A 14,730-nucleotide genomic window follows, 5' to 3' on the forward strand; every position below is an offset into this window, starting at 1 on the left:
CCATAGTTAGTCTTGTTTAAGTCTGTGGGGAAATCGATACCTACCTCCTATCAATCAGGGGGGACACTGTGACGGCCGGGCTATCAACGGTCCCAGTGACATCTTCACCTGCAGACAACCACAATGTCGAAACCAGCAGTCTCGGCCATAGATACGTGGCTCGACGAGGTGTACGTTAATGTTGGTTTTTTTTTGGTCTTGGCGACTAACAAGGTATAGCATGGGCAACGATCCTACGATCATAGGGGTTATCCTCGTGGATTATGACCCGGGCCTTAGTCTTGGCGGTAAGTTGAACATCGTCTATCCAAATGATTCTAACGATTAGCCCGGGGGGTTGCATCGAATGACGATGCGCCATTCCTCAAGTACTACTGCGAGTCAAGCCTGAAGGAATCGAACGGCATGGCGGCCAAAGTCGAGTATAAAGGACAGTATGTATCTCTCTCATCTTTGGGATCATGGCTAATTGAAGCAGTACGGTGTTTCTAAAAGTACAGGAAAAGGCTTTGATTGGAATATACAAGGCACTGGAGACGGATCCGGAGGATTCGCAGTCGGGCATTAGCTACGAGGGTACCTAATCCGCTCTAGAATTAATGGGGCAGGCCCCCAGGAGTAGATGTTATACTAATGTTATTAATCCTAATCGAATTTGAAATTTTGGTCATTAGAATAAATTATATTGTACTGTTCTCATTAGTTAACGTTCTTCAAGGAAGGCCCGCGACATTTCTAGCGAGAGTAGCCCTCGAACCCGTTGGATGATCTTATCGCCAGATTCTCCGGCCTCAATATGCGATCTCCAGTCCCACTTCTTGTCCTTTGCCGAGGAAAGCGTGAGTGAATACTCTAACAGCGCCAGGCCGGCATGGAGGTCCTCTTTATCACTCGATTCGCACTTGGTGACCGCCGCCATCATATCTATTAGCGTGCTCCGGTCAAATACTCGCGGCTGATCCCGCGATAGCAGAGGAATTGGGGCCGCAATGAGCAGTGCCCGGTATTCGGCGGGAAGATATGGGAACCTAAACAGCGCACTGATATGCCGCGCAGCCGACTCTCGATCCTCGGCCTCCATATTCACCAAAAAACTCGCCAAGACCGCGCACGGAGCAAGGCACTCCCTGACCACGGGCGGCATGGGGTACTCAAAGTTGTCGCCGAGGGCGTTTGCAGTAAGAATGTCCGACGGCGGTTCTTGCGTGACTAGCATCGACTCGAATAGCTTCCAGCACTGGCTTACAATAGCGTTCGTGTCTTCTGCCTCGGCAAACCGCACGAGCGCGTCGTAGTAGCACTGCTGAGAAGCATGCGACATGCCAACGGCCCTGTATAGTTGGGCCGCAGTTTTATGTAGATCCAAACTCATGGCCGTAGTAATAGCCCACTCAAAGTCGTCTGGGGATGTAATCTTCATTCGTGGAAGAACCTCCCCAATGATCTGAATGGCCTCTTGCGTGCCCATGCCCTTCAAAATTTCAATACCAATGACAAACAGCTTCTCCGACGCCAAACAGCTCTTAGCCATTGATACCTGGAGCCATTCTAGCACGCTTTGGCCCTGGGTCAGGCTAATGTATTCCCGTAGCAGACCCCGTAGCGAGCAAAACTGGGTCGTGATGGCGGCAACTGAAACGTCAAGCGTTTCCAGCCGTTGAATGGCCTTGAGGTAGTTACCAGAAATCACGTCACCACAGGCAACGTCCCAGGTCACCGTCGAGTCAGGGCCGATGTACGTCGAGACTTTCTCGTAATACTCGGGGATTCGAGATCGGGTTGGATCATGGTACTTGAGAAGAGCCCCCACAGCCTCGAACCAAGTCTGGCTGCCCTCCACAATGGCATTGATATCCCCACTCATTATACCAAACAGCTGCTGGAGCTCGGCGCACATTGCTGGGTCTGAAATCTCGCCAGCCTTATGTCGGGCCTCGATGCAAGTGTTACGCCATTGCCTGAAGCTATACACACCATGATCTGGAGTGGGGTACGACTTGAAGAGCTGAATGGCAATTTCAAAGCACTCCTTTACGTCTAATGCCATTTCCGCAGCAACCGACTCGCGCAGGATCGCGACCGCGGCGTTCTCGTACCCTCGAAGGGCCGTCTGCCGTAAGTGCTCCCAAAACGCCGGGTGTGATGTAGGCGGGTTAGTTCGCATAATGTCGTCAACGTCGGCCTGGTCCATCGATGGTGGCTCAACGTGGTTGACCCATTCCAAAAACTCGTTTGTAATGTTATGCAGGTCAGATGGCATAAAACACATGATTTGGAAGAGCATGACTATATTGAGAGCCTCCTGAATCTCAAGTTCAAGTTCTTCGTCCAATGTGTCTCTGTATTCATGGAGATAGTCTGAAAACTCAATCATAAGCTCATTAGCGGCAATTTCCCACGACCTCTGTTCTCGCAGCTCATCTTTGGCTCGCGCCAGTCTGCTCGATAGGTCAAATAACTGCATAACGAGTTCGACATAGGAGGGCCCTCTGTAATGCGGTGGGATACCACATTGATAAACCTGGCGCTCCTTATCATCTAGTACTTTTTCATTCCCTCCGGTCTTATTCACCCTCTGTGCTACCCATCCCACGCCATCCTCGGACACGGGATTCAATTGGAAATTTAGCGTCCTATTGGACTCGTGCCATGTTGGGATTCCGCCTTCTGGTATCGGGGCATCTTCGAATGCAAATTCCGCAGCTTCTTCACTCACATCGCTTAGTTCCTCTTCCCCTGAATTTTCATCAGATGGCGGTGATTGACTACCAAAGCTCATTCCATTAGAATTGCCCTGACCAAAAATAGATCCACTGAATGGCATGGCGTTGCTGGAAAACAGGTTCTCAGTAGCCTTTGGAGGCACATTCCCTTTGCCTGAATCATCCCACGGCTTCTTCTCTGAACCAGTATTCATTGATCCGAATGCCGTCCCCGATGCATTGGAAAATAGGCCGAGGCTGGGCAGCTCATCCTTTCCAGGTCCGGTCTGGTCATTCAGTGGAGGCAGCTGGGCATTGTTCCCTCCAAATAGAGGCTGCGCCTGAGAGCCGCTATTGCTCACTGGAAGCTGAAATAGTCCATTCTTATTGTTGTTGGACCCAAACAGCAGCTCATTATTGTTAGAACCAAAGTTTATGTTCGATCCAAAGAGAGTTGGCTTGCTCTCTGGATTATCCTCCTTCTTATCACCAGAACCGCTGGAATTTGAAGGAAACTGCGGGCTTGACATTTTACTATTTATCAGTTCAATTGTGCTCTCCCTTCTATTCACTGAATGAACACGCGCTGTTCAGTGATAGCTCTCGTAATCTCGGAGGTAGTGCAGTGATGGAAAATATTGGCACTGCGGATGTTTTTCGCGTCCTTGATGGTGGGCTTAGGGTTAGGGTTTTCAATATATCGGACAACCAATTTTATTTTCTTTCGAAGATTTGAAAGATAAACTTTTAACATATTGTCAGTTATTTAATACTAGAAAGCAAGTGGCTTTGTATAAAACGTTTGATGCCTTTCAATTAATACTATCTGGTACCAGTACCCAACTTAACCGGTGACAGGGCTCTGTGCTTTAGACACTGTAATGATTAATTACTGGTCATACCATACAAATTATCAATTGAACAGTAAACTTTAGAATTCTTTCGTACATATCATTGTCCAACTGAGAGAGGCTGGTTAATGCTAAACGACGCATGGAAAGCTACACTTTATCAATGGCAAGGTTTATGCATACCCGAGGCTTGCAATTGATCTATTAACTATGTGACTATAGAGAAATATTAAGCTATATACTCTAAAGATATATTTTACTTCTAGGTGTTACAAGCTTTGTTAATTCGGATGAATTGCGAAAATTTTTCAGAGTCCATGTTAGACAGTGATCGTGGCAGACTTAAATAACCAGATATCTACCAATAAAGATTTATTACTTTTATTGTCATCCATTAATCAACATAGATTCGGTCATTTTTTTCTGATATGTGGACGTATCTCCGCCTGCTCTTACTATTGGCGCAAGCCAAGTTCACACTTTGCAATGTCGTTTCATTCAAGTACGACCTGGTTCATCGACCAAGTACGCAGGATAGCACTCGGGAATTGCCTAACCGAGTGATTAAGGCAGTAGATGAACCATTGCTCAACGAAGAATATTTTTACCGCATCAATGCTACCGTTGGCACTCCACCACAAAAAGTTCAGTTGCTCGTGGACACTGGCTCTTCGGACACTTGGGTGCTCGACAGAGCAAACAGCTTGTGCATTGAAAATCAGCCAAATGGGACCATTTCTGAAAATGTATTCAATTGCAGCGAAGTCGGTGCATTTGACCGAAACAAATCATCCTCGTACAACTATGTTCACCCCAATTTTACCATCCGATATGGCGACAATACATATGCCAAAGGCGATTTTGGTACTGACGTCCTCCGATTCGGTAATATATCCTTGCAAGGACTAGGTCTTGGCATTGGCACTGAAGCTAACTCGTCGATTGGTATCATGGGCATTGGTCTGAAGGGCAATGAGGCAATCGTGCATGCCAACAAGTCCAAGCAATTACCGCCAAGTGGGTATGACAATTTGCCATTGCTGCTTAAAAAACAAGGGTATATTGATCGTGTTGCATACTCTATTGCCCTTGAAGCTCCGAATTCTGATAGTGGCGATCTGCTGTTTGGCGGTGTTGATCATTCAAAGTATACAGGAAACCTCTGGACCGTCCCAATGGTTAACTTGTTCCCTAACAAAACTGAGAGCCCCATTGAGTTTACGGTCAACACTGAACGAATTACTCTTAGTCCAGGTCACTGTCAGCCCCCATACCCGGTGAGCACCCGCAGACTTACTGGGTTGATGGACACTGGAACAACACTGACTTATCTTCCTCAAGACGTTGTAACTCAAATCGTTCATTCAGTAAATTCACAATTCAGTGCCAAAATTGGTGGTTATATCCATCCATGCTCCAATGTCCAGGAAGACTCTGTTATTACCTATTTCTTTTCTGGAGTCCCTATTGACATTAGGCTGCAGGACGCACAGTTCCGGCTGCTCGATGAAAACGGAATGCAAGCGATAGATAATAACAATAACACTATGTGCATTCTTGGATTTCATGGTGTCGACCATGATGACGATGTTATCTTTGGTGATTCCTTTATGCGGTCAGCCTACGTCGTATTTGACTTGGAACGATATGAAATATCAATGGCTCAGGCCAGGCACAATGCGACAATTCCGCGCATTGAGCCAATTAATGATACCATTCCAAATTCCAAAATGGCATCACAGTATACTGCTACTCAGCGATTTGTGGGACGATGCCAATTCACCAACTTCAATGATAATGTGGTGGCTGCATCTCGTTTGAAATATCCCCGAGCCAACAAGCCGTTCTACCCTACCAATTTGACTCAAGTGGGCCAGTACCGAAATGAAACTGAGACGACGGCCAATCTTCAGCACTTTAATGAGAGTCCTCGAGCCGTGGTAACTGACCCAACTTCTAAACCGTATGCTGATCCGGCCGATAACTTGGAGGCACCAATGAATATTAAGGACGACATGATTGAAAGGGTTGACTCTCCTCCTATTTACGTCCCCGGGGAACAAACCAATGGGTGGAAACGGCCTCCTGAAAGCAGAGCGGCTACTACAGATTCTCTGGAAACGTCCAATAATCCAATTATGTCCTATTTCCCCGAGAATACTGATACCAATACATCAGTTAACAGCACGGCAGAAACTGTTAGAGAGTTTATGAACTTGATTGAAGACGATTCGAGATTTGCCTATTACTCACCGAAAAGAGCACCAGCGAATAGCAACCTAGCCGATGTGCCAGAACAGGTTGACGACAAGGGTATTCACAAGAAGGAACCCGTTGATTTCAGTTCATTACTCACTCAATTTGGATCTGCTGACAAACTGATTCCTTCCAAGACTACAATTGCCTTCATGATCGCTTTATCTGTCATTTTTTTCTAAAGCCTTTATAACCGGTACTTACAATTCCTGAATGTTATGACTCGGACATTACCACTGGTATTGTAAAATGTCATATCGGGTGGATACCGTCTAGCTCACCTTCCAGGAAATCTCCTGCACTGCTGTCTTATGCTGTCGCTAATGATGAAATACAATTGTTGGTCCTGTACGCCCCCGAAATATTATTCCAGCGTACATCACTAGGTAGTCGAAGTAACATATTATCAGATATAGCAGCGTACTCGTTAAATGAATTAGCGTAATCGGATATCGGAGAACGCGTTAGTTATCGGAAACAAGCAACTGGAACATTGCATTTGCACCTTTTCCCTCCTGCTGCTGCGATTATGTCCAAACAAGCTGTGAAAACTATAACTATAACGTCGTTCTTCACAGCCATGCCATCTACAGATGCCAGGTCTAAGCCATTTACTTGGACACTGAAACACGGAACCCTGTTAAAGGGCCAGTACGAGCCGGAGGTGCCGCCCGGTGAGGCTACATTATCTTCAAAAGTGAAGATCGCAGCGTTTGATTTAGACTACACGTTAGTACTCCCCAAGAACGGATCACTCCACCCGAAAGACGGCTCGGATTGGAAATGGACTGACGACAGCGTCAAGGCAGTACTGAGATACCTGGTCGACAGTAAGCAGCGGGTTACCTCAAGCCTTAAACCAGATCACGTTGATCAGATTAAGAATATGCTTGAAGTCCAGGAAGGAGATGAATATCTACTAGTCGTTTTCTCCAACCAAGGGGGAATCCCTCCTCGTGATACTTCCAAAAGATACCAATATATTAAGGAGAGAGTACGACAAATTGCGACAGAACTGGAAGTCCCATTAACGTTCTATGCTGCTTGCAAAGATCCTACGTACAAATTCAGAAAGCCTAGTCGCGCCATGTGGCACATGCTAGAAAACGACCTGAATGTGGAAATTGATTTAGCTAGGTCATTTTATGTTGGGGATGCTGCTGGTAGAGAGAATGACTTTTCAGACTCCGATAAGGAGTTCGCAGCCGCAATTGGCATCCAATTTTTTACCCCAGAGGAACTTTTCGAAGCGAAAAACTAGAGCTGTTTACGTTTGATGACAATGTTCTTCCCTCGAAGAACCTACGGGTCAAGTGAGTTAGAAGGTCATTATGTACATTAGATTACATAAAGCGCGCCGGAAGAGCAGCTTACTCCTCGGCAATGACGCCCTTCTCGGAAACGTAGATACCATCCAAGAACTTTCGGATATCCTTGTTTCGGACTCGGCAGATCTGCTGAATGTCAGCAGCGGACTGGGAGACGTTCTCCAGGGAGTTACCAGAGAGGACCAGCTCGTCCTTCTGGGCAGTGGAGACCTCGGCGGTGACACCCTCCAAGACGTGGATGATTCGGACTCGCTTCTCACCCAAGAAGTTTCGGATCTCAACGGTCTTGCCGCCATCGTTGATAACAACGTTGATTGGGAAATGGGCGTAGACGTATCGCATCTTGTACTTGTAGCCCTTGGTGACACCAGTGATCATGTTGGCGATCAAAGACTTGACGGTTCGGAGGGAAGCAACGTGCTTTCGCTCACCGTGGTGGACGTGGACCTTGATCTGTCGATCAGAAACCTTGGTGAAAGTAACATCAACATGGCTGAGGTTCTTCTTGAGGGTACCTCGTGGACCAGTAACAGTAACGTTTCGGGCCTTGATCTCAACGGTAACACCCTCTGGGATATCGAGGTTCTCGGTGGACTGAATGTACTTCATTTTTTATGTTTTTGCCGAACTAGACTAACCGGTCGTACGTGAGAGTTCGAATGTTTCGAAATTTTCGATATTTTTTCATCAATCTGTAGATCGCTTCGAGGTTTTACATCGGTCTGAAATATTCCCGTTTTTGGCCGTTAGAACGAATATGTCAGGTTGGGACGTTAACCAAAAAAAGCAGTCACGAATGATTATCTGCTGCGCGGAGGTAACGGTTTAATATATAATCTTGGGTTTATTAACAATCTTAATTTGATTGATATTATGAAACTCGCGGCGGTGCATAGTTTTGGCAGACCGACAAGGATGCTCTAGAGCGCATCAGTAGCGCCCCCATCGAGGCATCAAATGAATGGACAGAATGTGGTTGAATAGGGTTCTAGGGGATTTCATTTGCTGCGTTAAAGGAGCAAGTTCTAAGTACTCCCGTTGCCGGATACATAGCCGGGCCAGTACCAGTAGTATGTAGTTGCGTAAGTGGTACCGGTATTACTGTAGATGTCTATATATAAGACATGTGAATAAGAAATTCAAACTGGATTCACAACCCTTGAATGGGGTTACGGCGAGATAGCTGTGAGGGCGTCGGAATATGTAGTCCAATTTCACAATTTCAGGCATTATATAGGGCACCTTCCAAGGCCAATTGACTCTTTGACCAGAACTCTGAGTTAATATGCTGTTCTCTTCCATTTACTTTCGAATTATATGATATAGATCAGTTTAGAATTTTGAGTCCTCAGGATGGGGACTGTGAAGTAACTTCGATGCCTTCAACTCGCAATTACCTAATATACTCGATATGGCCATAGATTTAGGCTATTTGGGCTATTTAGGTTTTGAAATAATTGTCTAAGAGCTGCTACCATGGGTAACTAGAATGTACTCATTCACGTTGAGTGTTCATGGAAGACAGTCTATCGTCGATGTCCTACATGTAAACCTAGCCGTGGTACTGATAATGATGCGTAATATCCCCTATACAGAGCACAGAACTACGTCACTCCGACAACGGATCAGCAGATATTAACTGAGCCTTTTCATAGCATGAGCCTTATCACTAACCCCGAAGAGCATGCGTTAGCTGATGACCATAGTCAACGCCGGCATTCAAAGGAATCACCTTTTGGTTGCTTAGTATACAAAAGCGCGAAAACTATATACAGTGTAGGCAAAAATACCAGTGGCTGTAAGACCAATACTGACGACAATTGAAATACTTATCAATTCTTATGCTTCAAAGAAGCACGACTCATTTATCCAGTTCTACAGCTCGAGCTTTGCCGCCTCAGATGAGATCGGTGTCATTAATGGTTATATCCTGATTCGTTCTGAGCTGACTCGAATCGACATCTATATCCTTATCAGCACCTTAGGTAAATATTCGATTTTCGGCAAGACCAATTTTTTGAATATTTTCATTTACTACACTGATCGAAATTGATCTTTTGGCTCGAGTTTTCACCCAAGCCAAAGCAAAGATTCGTATTTTCACAGACCAAATATTGCTATAACTTACCGGTAATCACACGTCCATTAAACAGTTTGCAAACGGCATAGTCTCAAATACACATCTGGTTCACCTATACTCCAACGATCAAAAAATGAATACTCCTCTTCTACATCTCTCTGGTAGATACTAACAGGTACCCCCATTGTCGACTATGAATGGCAGCAGTTTGGCAATTGATGGTACATGTGACGGTACTGAGTACTTATGCCAATATGTATGTAGTTCCCCGTGATGCCATCATCCAAACAGTACAAAGTCCTAGCTAACCTAACCAATAGCTTTCAATAATTCATCAATCAATAATAGTTTGGTTTTGACCATCCTTTGAAGGTCGATAGTACCGCTATAATAGGATCTGAAATACGAATTTTAATAGTGGAGGAGAGTCGGAACTCCGTTGGCGGGTAAAGTGACAACCAATCAGGGTGCGCTCTTTTTTGGGACAAATGATGAAAAATCGGCCTTTGACGAGACCAGACCTCCAAAAGGCTGTAATAGACGATGTTTGTTCGACTTACCCGAGGTGCTATTGTGGCCCGACCTTTGCTTCGAGGGAATCTGCTGCTGCAGCGACAGGCTCAGCGAGGCATTGCTATTAACTACAAGGACTTTCGTCCAACCGAGGGTTTCCAAGCCTACAGCGAGGAGCTCGAGAATGAGATTCGAAAGCGATTCGAGAGGCTGCCGCCATCGGGCAAGATCTACCAGAGCCCAGACGGCACTGCGCGAAATCCAACTGACGAAGAACTACAAGAAGTTGCTGCATTGACACATCTCGCTAACGTGAAGCGAATGACATTTAAGGATTACCTTAGGCTGTCGAACGAGCAGATGGGCATTTTCAGAGAGAACCAGGACGACCTGAGCGAGTACCTGTCTACTGGTCAGCGAATCCTTGATAAGATTCCAGTTGAGGACAAGGAAACTGGCGAGATCCAGTGGCAGATTATCCGAGAGAAGCAGAAGGAGGGCTGGGAGCCACTTGTTTACTACGGCTACATCCCAGCGGCCCTGCTCTGTGCTTTCTTTGCCCTCTTCCTTGATCGGGAGAACATTAGTGACTGGGCGTTGGAGGAGCTGCGATTGCGAGCCCAGGAACGATACAATGACGGCCGAGAGGAGCTGGTCAACGATGGCGCTGTGGACGCCGAGGAGCTTAAGAAGCGAGATGCATTGATTGTGGAACGAATTATTTCCGGTGAATACGATAAGCTGGCCGGCCTTAAGAAGGCTGGAAGCGAACTGCCTTCTTCTTTGATCTAAAAAAGTGGAGAGGTGTATGTGTACGTATATATTAATAACACAAATGAAGGCATTTTGAGATCTCAGCGCTCCTCTACATTTTTAAAGGGGATTGCGAGCAATTGTTTGGACGACTGTAACTTCCTAGTTGTAATTAGTTTTCTATGTCAGATAGTGGAATAATGTATGGCTAGGAATAACAGTGTTACGGATTATTAATTAAGTGGCGTGTAGATATATCCCCTATATAATATTAGTAGTCATCAACAGTCGTAAAACGCATTATCATCATGGTTCAATCAAAGAAAGAGTGAAGTAATTGTGATCATCGATAGTCCAGAATCCGCCCAATGGGCGCTCGCCCTTCGTCCTGTTTCTTTTGCTTCTTCGGCGAAATGGACTCTTTCCGCACGGGCGAATGCTTTAATGGCGAGCTCAAAAAGGCATTGGTGCTACTACCATTGTTCTTAGGCGAGGATGGAGGCGACATAGGAGGCGACTTTGTTTCTGAGAACCTCTGCACGGGCGACGATGGTTCCGAGTCATCTTCATCAATATCATCCTCATCCTCGTCCTCATCTTCATCCTCATCCTCTTCGACAGTAGCGTTAGGATCATCCTCTTCATCTTCTACCTTTACAATGCTGTCTCTTCTGCGTCTCTCCGGGGAATCAGAAGGGGGACCGCTCTCAAGATGTACTGGTGACAGTAGCTTGCTTTTGGCTGGAGCTTCTTCTCTCTTCTGGCTATTGTGATTCGACAGAACTTGGCTAGCTAACAGCCCGAGAGCGGCCAGACCATCCTCTCGTTTTAGAGAATTGTCAGTCTCTTGACTGATGGCCGTGCTGGGTGTTTGCACATGTGAAGAAGCTGTTTGCCTAGGGTAGTTGCTGTCTAGTGCTGGTGATGATGGTGGGCGTTGCGGTTGACTAAACTGTTGTAATTGTGGCTGACTTGCTCTTGATGGGCCCTGAATTGGAGGGAGCCAATTCTGCTGCTGCTGCTGCTGGAGGTGGGACGGCGGCGGTGGCGGAGCGTACACATTCTGAGCAAACTGCGTCTGATAATGTACATTCTGGAACTGTGACTGTGGCGGTGGAGGAAGCTGCTGTGGTGGTCCTCGAGCCTGAGGTGGAGGCGGAGGGGGAGGAGGCGGTTGATGCTGTTGCGGCGGCTGCATTTGAGGACTCGAATACTGCGGATGGGGCGGGAACCCATAAGCATTATGGTACATTAACACTTGCTGGTGTTGCTGTTCCTGTTGGAGCTGCTGTAAAGTCCGCTCTAAGTGCTCTCTTTGATATCGCGACTCAATGACTTTATGTCGCAACTGCTCAAGCTCTCGGTCTTTCGTCCTGAGATCATGGTCGTAATCCCTGAGCCGGGATTTAGCCTTCTTCAGCCTCCTCCTGTATATATCTACCAGTGATTCTCCATTCTCATTGACCGGATTAGCACTGTTAGCCCTGATCCGCTCCAACTCGCGCTTCATGAGAGCACTCTCCACTTCATGTCTCTGCGAAGCCTCGTGCGCTTCAATCGTCAGAAGCTCGTTCTGAAGCTCCTGGTGCGATACTAGCGCCCGGTACTGGGCAGCACTGGTCTTGAAACCCTTTATAACTTCTATGGAGGAAGCAAGGTGCTCTCGGAGCTGGCTCATATCGAGGCTATCCACAGGAACCTGGGTTAGACTATTGCATCGGGTCTTGAATCTCTCAGTCTCGCATTCTATCTTGACGCCCTTCTTGCCATCCTCATCATCTGGAGACTCCTGCTGGACGAATCCAAGGCCCACCGGGCCTCCCGCAAGGTTGAACAGCTTGCTGCTACGAGGTTCCGGCTCTGATGCTTCCGAAACCGGCTCGAGTTCCGGACTCGAACGGCTGTCTTCCTCTTCCTCTTCCTCGTCATCCTCATAGACACCACGCCCGCCGCCAGTGAGGTCACCTCTGCGGATCGGGCTCGACTCGCCGACAGCGGTTCTCTCAGCGTAGTCCTTCTCCACTCGGGGAGGCAGGTCTGGGGTCAGTACGGAAGTATCGTCATAGTTCGGTTGAGAAACAACCCCGGGGTTCTTGATGACGGTCGCCGAAGGAATAGGCGATGGCAAATATGCGTGAGACTCCGGAGGAGTCGCTGGCTTGTCCGTCTCCATAAGGATGAAGTCCAAGCCCTCGGTCGATATACCAAAGGCGACCAAGTTAAGTCAAGTCAGTTAAGAAAAGCTCGATCAAAAACAGCTTATCAGATCGTGCTGCAGTGGAATATTAGACCTTTTGAGCGCTGTGAGTCCAGAGTCTCTGTTCGTTGTATCTGCCCAAACTTGGTTACTGGTTAAAAAAAGTTGGCGCTATTTCTGCTAGGGAGAACGATTGTGTCTTCTACCTTCTACAAGACCAGCCAGTCAAAACAGACAAATCTAATGGATGATGGGCTCCTTCCGCGGTGTTTTGTTTACTTTTGCCCTGTCGGTTGGGAGGTTTGGGGAGCGGCGTTCCTGCATGTACCGCCTACGGACGCATATCCCGGCGTATACTTCAGTATGGAATGTGTCTTTTTTGATTAGAGGAGTACGGCCATGGGGGGGGGCGGAACTCTTATAAGGCAAGGGAAGCCTATGGTTAGTTTGCCATCATTTTGAGTTAGGCTATTTTTCTATTTTTTTTCTATTTGGTAGTGAGTGCTTATATGTCACGTTGGGTGCATCTATTTTGCTTGTGCATTGACAGATGGCCCAAGCCTTGAGAGTCTCTGTGCTGCAAGGACATTGTGAATATCACTCGTCCGAGTCAGACAGGGCTAGAAATCCTGATTTTAGACGCGAACTGAGGCTCTGAAACTTGAATATAGAGACATGGATAAATATAAATGCGAGAAAAAACTCAGTGGGTTGAATATATACCGCGAAGGCCAGCTTAAAATATCTAATGAGGTTTAGGTGTTGATCTGCGTCATTCAAGCGCGTCCCCGGACGCGCATGTATCGCGGAGGGAGACATAAATTAGAACGCGTCATTAGCGACGCGTTTTAATGTCCAGCTTAATTCGAAAACATAAAGTTCACGGGGGAGGGAGGCGCGTTAAGCTATACAACGCGTAAAATAAAAGGCTTGATATTTCTGCCTTCATACCACCATACTTCTGCTATCCTTCTTACCGCATAACTCTTGCGGAATATCTCCAAGCACTCATCTAACTGGCCCTTTGACGTTGTAAATTTATATTTTTAGCACAGGCCAATTCTCATTGCTACGTGAATAAACAATGGAGAGGCCCGTTCTGACCGAAATCACTAATACCAGAGGCACAAACGAGCCAGAAACCAAGAATAATGAATTCCAGGTTCTTAGTAGCAATGAAGACAACACGCCTACCCAAGCCGGTAGTGACATCAAAAAAAAGGACGACACAAGCCAGTTAGCAGCCATTGAAGAAGTTTCGACAAAGCGGGAGACCGGCGTTATTACCAAACCAGAAACGCGTTTAAATCCAGCGAGCTCTGATTCCTCCAATAGAAATGACGAATGTACAGCCAAAAACGATGCCGAAAGCAAATATCGAGATGCGTCGCAGCGTGATGACGACAAGCTAACAGTCAAACCGGACACCTCGTCAAGCATGACAAACCCCAACTCTCCAAAAAAGCAAAATTTGGAAGATGTAACCAAAAGCGACATTGAAAATGAAGAGAGGGATGCGTCACCGCGGAAAGAATACGGGTCAATTGCCGACAGAACAGCGTCGTTCTCGAGCAGCAGTGATGCTATATCAGTGACTACCCCTCCTTCAAGCACTAGTCTCAGTAATACAAAGTGCGAGTCATTCGAAGTTAAAGCCGACAATACTCTTGAGCAACAGAAGTGGGCATCACCTCCACCGCCCCCGTCATCGTCGCGAAAGACTCCAAAATTACCTCCACGCTGCCTAAAACTTGCGCATGGATTGAAAATGCGCCTGCAATACGCATACTATAAAGTACTAACCGACCAGAAACAGCTGTCTATGGATCAGCTCTCCCCGCCGGATTCCTGGAGCATTCGCACATTCTCTGAAGCAACGTCCCACGCACGGAAGCGACACAAGAAGTCGCCTTAAGCCTCTTTAGAACAATTGAGGCGTGTTACTGCTAGCTATTCAAACCAAATTCATATCCCTTCTTGCCCCTCGTTGCATCGGACGAGTTGCTGTAAATATATCTTGCCGATTCGTGCAACGCCTTTTAAAAAATAA

General features: G+C 46.7%; 8 protein-coding genes across 8 annotated transcripts; 5 read left to right on the forward strand and 3 right to left on the reverse strand.

Annotated features, from left to right (window-relative positions):
- Positions 1 to 123: 123 nt before the first annotated feature.
- TRVA0_004S04368 (uncharacterized protein) lies at positions 124 to 584 on the forward strand (the record flags this gene model as incomplete). Its single annotated transcript, XM_076682793.1, has 4 exons — positions 124 to 170; positions 220 to 287; positions 329 to 434; positions 479 to 584. The coding sequence occupies 4 exons, from the start codon at positions 124 to 126 to the stop codon at positions 582 to 584; spliced, it is 327 nt and encodes a 108-aa protein (XP_076543155.1).
- A 119-nt stretch (positions 585 to 703) lies between these two features.
- Positions 704 to 3,232, reverse strand: NUP85 (Nup85p; the record flags this gene model as incomplete). The annotated part of the gene is made up of 1 exon (XM_076682794.1): positions 704 to 3,232. One exon carries the CDS (start codon positions 3,230 to 3,232, stop codon positions 704 to 706), a length of 2,529 nt encoding a protein of 842 aa, XP_076543156.1.
- Positions 3,233 to 3,981: 749 nt separating this feature from the next.
- YPS3 (pepsin-like aspartic protease) lies at positions 3,982 to 5,991 on the forward strand (the record flags this gene model as incomplete). Its single annotated transcript, XM_076682795.1, has 1 exon — positions 3,982 to 5,991. The coding sequence occupies one exon, from the start codon at positions 3,982 to 3,984 to the stop codon at positions 5,989 to 5,991; it is 2,010 nt and encodes a 669-aa protein (XP_076543157.1).
- Positions 5,992 to 6,338: 347 nt separating this feature from the next.
- On the forward strand, positions 6,339 to 7,070 carry TPP1 (polynucleotide 3'-phosphatase; the record flags this gene model as incomplete). Its single annotated transcript, XM_076682796.1, has 1 exon — positions 6,339 to 7,070. One exon carries the CDS (start codon positions 6,339 to 6,341, stop codon positions 7,068 to 7,070), a length of 732 nt encoding a protein of 243 aa, XP_076543158.1.
- A 109-nt stretch (positions 7,071 to 7,179) lies between these two features.
- Positions 7,180 to 7,746, reverse strand: RPL9B (large ribosomal subunit protein uL6B; the record flags this gene model as incomplete). The annotated part of the gene is made up of 1 exon (XM_076682797.1): positions 7,180 to 7,746. One exon carries the CDS (start codon positions 7,744 to 7,746, stop codon positions 7,180 to 7,182), a length of 567 nt encoding a protein of 188 aa, XP_076543159.1.
- A 2,014-nt stretch (positions 7,747 to 9,760) lies between these two features.
- On the forward strand, positions 9,761 to 10,522 carry TRVA0_004S04478 (uncharacterized protein; the record flags this gene model as incomplete). Its single annotated transcript, XM_076682798.1, has 1 exon — positions 9,761 to 10,522. The coding sequence occupies one exon, from the start codon at positions 9,761 to 9,763 to the stop codon at positions 10,520 to 10,522; it is 762 nt and encodes a 253-aa protein (XP_076543160.1).
- Positions 10,523 to 10,826: 304 nt separating this feature from the next.
- TRVA0_004S04500 (uncharacterized protein) lies at positions 10,827 to 12,656 on the reverse strand (the record flags this gene model as incomplete). Its single annotated transcript, XM_076682799.1, has 1 exon — positions 10,827 to 12,656. The coding sequence occupies one exon, from the start codon at positions 12,654 to 12,656 to the stop codon at positions 10,827 to 10,829; it is 1,830 nt and encodes a 609-aa protein (XP_076543161.1).
- A 1,108-nt stretch (positions 12,657 to 13,764) lies between these two features.
- On the forward strand, positions 13,765 to 14,595 carry TRVA0_004S04522 (uncharacterized protein; the record flags this gene model as incomplete). Its single annotated transcript, XM_076682800.1, has 1 exon — positions 13,765 to 14,595. The coding sequence occupies one exon, from the start codon at positions 13,765 to 13,767 to the stop codon at positions 14,593 to 14,595; it is 831 nt and encodes a 276-aa protein (XP_076543162.1).
- Between the last annotated feature and the right edge of the window lie 135 nt (positions 14,596 to 14,730).

Source organism: Trichomonascus vanleenenianus, assembly GCF_965637985.1.
Source record: "Trichomonascus vanleenenianus strain CLIB 3782 genome assembly, contig: TRVA0_004S, whole genome shotgun sequence".
Classification (NCBI taxonomy): Eukaryota; Fungi; Ascomycota; class Dipodascomycetes; order Dipodascales; family Trichomonascaceae; genus Blastobotrys; species Blastobotrys vanleenenianus.